This window comes from Miniopterus natalensis, chromosome 6, assembly GCF_054644295.1.
Source record: "Miniopterus natalensis isolate mMinNat1 chromosome 6, mMinNat1.hap1, whole genome shotgun sequence".
NCBI lineage: Eukaryota > Metazoa > Chordata > Mammalia > Chiroptera > Miniopteridae > Miniopterus > Miniopterus natalensis.
In genome coordinates, this window is record NC_142086.1 from 6,259,713 (window position 1) to 6,265,712 (window position 6,000).

At 51.1% G+C, this 6,000-nt stretch overlaps 1 protein-coding gene across 2 annotated transcripts in view; it reads right to left on the reverse strand.

Annotated features, from left to right (window-relative positions):
• Positions 1-2,528, reverse strand: part of PLOD2 (procollagen-lysine,2-oxoglutarate 5-dioxygenase 2) — a 104,805-nt gene extending 102,277 nt beyond the window's left edge. The window contains exon 1 of one of the 2 annotated variants that reach the window (XM_087818067.1): positions 2,404-2,528. In XM_087818067.1, coding sequence (XP_087674193.1) covers positions 2,404-2,512 — 109 coding nt within the window. In that variant the 5' untranslated portion in view covers positions 2,513-2,528. The remainder of the gene's footprint in view (positions 1-2,403) is intronic. The other variant, XM_087818066.1, reaches the window with a different exon arrangement.
• Between the last annotated feature and the right edge of the window lie 3,472 nt (positions 2,529-6,000).

Below are 6,000 nucleotides of genomic sequence, written 5' to 3' on the forward strand. Positions count from 1 at the left end.
CCAGTGGTTTTTCAACCCCTCAGGAGACATTTGGCCCATTTTCATTTTGAGAAAGTTTTCACTCTCACACCCGGAGGAGGGTGCTCCTGGCATGTAGTGGGTAGAGGCCAAGGATGTTGCTAAACATCATACAATGAACAGAACAGCACCTACAATAAATAATTACATGGCTCAAAATGTCAATAGGGCCAAGAAACTCTCATCTATTTCTTCATGGCTAGCAGGGACCTGGTGACAAAGACAGGGAGTTAGACATGATAAGCAAGCTCCCTACAGACCTCCAGGAAGCTAGACAACTTAGTTCCAGAGTTTACTTGATATTTACATAAATAAAAGTTTCCAATTTAGTAATTTTCACTTGAAATATTTTAGGAAGAGAATGGAGCACAGTCCAGGATTCTTGCCACATTATCAGTGTACCATCTACATTTATTAGCTTATCACATCTACCTAAACAAAAGTTCATAGTCAAACTAGCTACTGCCAGCTCTACCTATTAAAAATTAATATTTTCCTGCATTTAGGCGATAACTGAACTCTCCATACCCAACCACCAAAAGCAACCAGTCCTCGAATTTCGGCAGTGGGTTTTACGTGGTCATTTTCTCAGAAAAACATTCATATCTGAAATTCCCTTTCTCTGATGTCCATTAAAACTTTACTGTCCAGCTCCACGAAATGTAAAAGCCAGAGTAGGAAAGGAAGGTGATTCAGACTGTAAACTTAAAGGCAGCGACAAAGAAATGCGTTCTATAAAAAGTAAAGGGTGTTGGTGTTTAAGTGAAATAAAATAGAGACTGAAGAGGTCCCTCTAAAAGTAGCAACGCCCTGAGAGGTTATTTTATTTCCCACTAAGTTTCCTTGGGTATTTTACAAAGAAAGTCATTTTTCCAGTGAATTTTTTTTTACTATCTCCATTTCCAAGTGTGCTGAAGGCATTTATCTGTTTCCTAGCTGTTATAGTAAAAGAAAAATTTTAAGTTATGAAAAAATTCAGTTCAAATTTAAAGGAACCACACAGGGTTCAGAAATCCATTTTGAACCATCAGATATACCTGAGAGAAAGAAAAGCATCTTGTTAACTGACAGAAATCCATCTGAATGCTCAAGTTTCTCAAGCTAACAAAGCAGGAAAGGAGAAAGACCGGCAGTTTACCCACTGAAGTCTTCTGAAACACCTAAAGATGAAGACAGGCTCTGGTCAGGGGGCTCAATTGGTCGGAGCCTCGGCCTCTGCTCAAAAAGGTTGCAGGTTTGATTCCTGGTCAGTGTAGGCTGTGGGTTCAATCCCGGGTGGGAGTATAAGGGAGGCAACCGATGTTTCTCTCTCTCATCCTTCCTCTCTCTCTAAAAAATCAATGCAGAAACAGATCCTTGGGTGAGGATTTTAAAGATGAAGACAAAACTATTGCTACGTGGATTAGCTAAACTCTACACCAAATGTCAACTTGAGTGTAAGCCTGAAACAAAAAATTCTGTCTTTGTGTTAAGCAAAATTCAAGTAGAAAAGTGCACTATGTACTTACAAAAAAAAAAAAGTGCCAAAATTATACTAATTTAAAAAAAAAGTATAGCAGGATATTTATATGCAAGATCTAATTTCAGATAATTAAGCAGAATTACAGCACAAAAGTGGAAAAGTGCACAGACACCTCATGTGTGACAAACGGCAGCCAAGTTATGTTTAGACAAACATGTGGTGAGACGGTCTTTAATCTGGCTGAACGTGAAAAGTTTTGTTTTACATGAACTTGACTCCCCACTGCAGCTCCAGCTTCTGAAACAAGAGCCGGCACCAGGTTCAGGAGCCGGGGGGCTCGGCGGGGCTGTGTCCGCAGCTTCCTCCAGGCCCCGGGGAGGAGGCGGCTGCCCACGCGTACCGGGCAGCCGGCAGCGCTGCCCAAAGCGGCCGAGGCTCTGAGCGCTGTTTTTGGCACGAGGTAGGTGTTACCGGCTGCTTCCCGGGGCGCTTGGAAGGAATGTGTCACCATCAATCAGAAAGTACACTGAGCCCCGTGTTCGGGTCACAGGGGGAGTGCCGCCTCGTCTAACACGGGCAAATCCTGCCAGCTCCAGGGAAGGAGGAGAGGCGCGTGGCAGGAAAGGGGCCGGGGTCGGTGCGGGGACTGCAAGACTGAACGGGCTCCCCGGCCTGGCAGCAGAAAGTCGCTGCGCGCTCGGGCCACCGAGCACTCGGAGCCCGCGGGGTCCGCAGCGCCGCGCGCGGTCAGCGGGCGCGCTCGGGCCCGGGCGGCGCAGCCCACCCCGCGCCTCGGCCGGCCCGCGGGGCGGCAGGTCCCCGGCCTCGCGGGGCCGGGGCGGGGCGGGCCCCACCTGCGCACCTGCGAGCCGCGCGGCCGGAGGATGAAGGAGCCGCCCGGGCGGGCCGGGCGGCGCGCTCACCTGCGGGGATGCCGGGGGGCCTCTCGGCGTCCGCGCCGACGCGGCGAGGCCAGGGCCGGAGCGCGAGGGCGAGCAGCAGGAGCCACGGCTTCACGGCGCGCGCCCCCATCTTCGCCCCGGAGGGCCCGCGGGCTCCGACGCCCCACCGCCCCGCTGCAGCGACTTCTCGCGAGAGCGCGGAGCCCAGGTCCGCCCGGCCGGCGACGGCGGCGGGATCGGCGAGCCGAGTGCGCGCAGCCGCCCAGCTGGAGTCGGGCCTGGCGGAGGCGCCCGGGGCGCAGCGGGCGACTTATAGGCGCCCCGAGGGGGAGGCGACGGGGCGGGCCGCGCCCTGGCTATTGGCCGCCGGTGACCCGCCGCGCCGGCCGGCCCACGTCTGCGGTGCCCGCTCGGGCCGACCTAGTTCAGGGCTGTCTGCCGCTACGTGTGGCGGCGCACGCGGGCCGCTGCGGCCGGGAGCCGGGCCCGCGCCCGGGAGGGGCCCGGGGGGGGGCCGGGCGGGGGCGGCAGCGCGGGCGGGGCCGGGCGGGGAGGGGGCTGCGGCGCGGGCGGGGCCGGGGGGGCGGCGCGGCCCTCGCACCTCCGCAGCCCCGCGCGGGGCGCTGTGTTCCCCCGGCCGCGGGGGGCGAGGCCGTGCCCTTCCCCGCAGTGACCCGCCCCGGCGGTGGCTGCGGGTCCCCGGCCGTTTCGGCGGAGTGGCCCTCGCCAGACTCTAACTTGGAAAGGGTCCCCCCCCCCGTTAAACTCGGGGGTCAAGTTTCTTCTCCCAGCAAAAGGCAGGCCCTGTGTTTATTGCTGTGTAAACCGAAAGTTTTTATTGCCCGGCGAACATTTCTCCTCCCCGGTGCCAGGAGAGCCAGGCCGCCGGCTGGAAACGCTGCCCGGCGGGCGTCCAGCGCTGGGGCCTGGGCCGCGCCCCGCACGCCGAGCTGCCGGCCACGGGGAGGTGCGCCCAGAGCCGCCCGCCTCGCCCGGCCGCCTGGCGCGGCCTCCCCAGCGTCCAGCTTTTATTTATGGCTAAGCAAATGTCTCTGTTCTGTGTCACTTCTCAACGTGTTAGCTAGCCCGGTGTGTAACCTGTTGGGATGAGCGGGGGCAAAAACAAATGAAGGAGGCATCGTGAAGATGCGGCTTCGTGTGCTGCGTGAGGGGCGCGTGTCACGGAACAGAAGGACTGGCAGCCTGGCAGCATTCCCTAATCTACCGCTGTCTTCCCAAAATGGGGGGGGGGGGGGCTGATTTGAGCCAATACCTTTCCAACTCTGAACCTTTGAAGTTGAAAGGAAAAATTATTGAAAAAGTTATGTTCCAATTTGATCACATTTAGTTTAAAATTAGCATGATATGGCGGGAGGGGTGGATGAAGGTGGAGGAGGGCACAGAGGGGATAAATGGTGATGGAAAAAATAAAATGTAAAATCAGATAAAATGAACATGATATCTAGATAAGATGATCACCAAATGGCCCCATGAAAAACAAGTGGCATCCAGGGCCGGGTGGCTCAGTTGGTTAGACTGTCATCCCAAAACACCAAGGTTGCAGGTTGGATCCTGGTAAGGACACAGAAGAATCAGCCAATGAATACATAATTAAGTGGAACAACATCGGTCTCTCTAAAAATCAATCGGTAAATCAATAAATAAAACCAGGTGGAAAAAACCTGGGAAGAAATGTTGTCTGGGGTGTGACATTTTAGAAAAACAATCATTTCCTGTGCTCAGAACTAAGCCAATTGTTACAGTGTTTTGAAGGTTTGGTCCCGGTTTTTTAAAAGGAAAATTGGAGAAAGTTTAGAGAAAAGTAACATAATTAAAGAAATGGAAAGTATGACCTGTGAAAAGAATGAAACAAGGTTTATTCAGCCTAAGGAGCAAAAGCTAAGAGATGGATTCCCTAATAACATCCTCCAGTGTGTGGCCAGCACCGCTCTATAAAACTAGGCAGAAAGCAAATAGCATTAGTCCTCGGAATCTGAATTCTCTGCTACGAATGGCTGGGATTTTTTTGCCAAATCTCAGCCCCCAGAATTCCAAACTTGTGTGCTGGGCCTGAACTCCATCAGTCTCCTTGAACTTGAATTCTTACTTTCCCGGTTGTCCAGTATCTTCAGGAACTTGCCGTCAGAATCTAGCTTTTTGCCTGCCTCTGTGCCCCCGTGCCCGCATGCCCGCATGCACTTTCACAGCCTCTCCACACCACAAGTGTGTGTGCGTCTGCCAAATCTGCCAGTCATTGTAGGTTACCGTGACACTCACCCTTCTTTCTCAGTTGAGAGTTCCAAGGTCAGGACTGTAAGACTTGTAAGTGTTTCTTTGGGATTTTCAAAATAGCCAGACACATGTATCACCATCTTAAAGGGCCCCAATTCTGAAACAAAATCCTTCCTTCCTTCTTGTATTTCCAGCTGTCCGTCTGCTGAACATCTCTACTTGGGGATTCCACTGGCACAGAGTGCAAATGTCTTTAACTCATCACATCCAGATCCCATTCACAGTCTCCTCATCTCTGTTAATGATACTGCTGCTCTTTCACTCGCGTGGCCCTGAAACACACACCCTTGACACCAAATCCTGTCATTTTCTTTTGCTTTCACATTTTCTCTCCATCTGTCCTTTCCGTGCTCACTGCCACCTCACTAATGCACTTCTGAATATCCCCCAACTGTGCTGCTTGAACTGTTTCCTCCTGCAGGTTCTCCCTGACCTCAGTATTATCCTATTAGCTGCCACAGCCAAATCCATCGTACTCAGATACCCTTTTGATTACTTCATCCCCAAACTCAAAGATTTCATAAAGAATTTGGAAATAATCCAAATCCCTTAATCTAGAATTCAAACTCCTTTGCTATCAAAGCTAATCACTTCATATCCCATATCCAGCCAATCTGGTTTCCTTTATTATCTCCCAAAGATATTGTCACTTTTATTCTGTAGAGTTTGGGTAAGAATCACTGTCTTCATTTGGGTTCTTCCAGAGGCCAACCCGGAACCAAGATTTAAAGACCAGCAGTTTGTTGGGAGTTTGAAGGAAAAGGGGTAGATGAAGATAAAGTGATACAGAAAAGGGGAGTTAGCCAGTAATGGGTGCATTCTTTTTTTTTTCTTTTTTTTTTTTAAACATATCTTTATTGATTACAGAGAGATGAAAGGAGAGGGAGAGAGAGATAGAAACATCAATGATGAGAGAGTCATTGATCGAGCCTGCAACCCGGGCATTTGCCCTGACTGGGAATCGAACCCCGATCGCCTAGATCCTAGGTCGACGCTCAACCGCTGAGCCACGCCCAGCTGGGCAATGGGTGCATTCTTAAATCTACCACAGTAGGTGACGAGAGCTTGCCTTTGTTCATGTTATCTCTATCTAAAAAGCTTTTGTCTAAACTTCTCCTCTTCCCTTCATTGGGCTAACTTCGGTCAGACTCAGATGCCACCTCCTACTGGAAGCCCAACTGGAATATCTCTCCCTACCCCAGGTATCCTTGTTCCATGCTTTCTAAATCTTGAAACAAACCTCTCTCTTTTTTGACTTATTTTTATTAGTTTATTTATTGGCAGAGGGCAAGATCCAACTTTTTTTCTTCATTGTATACTAAATAA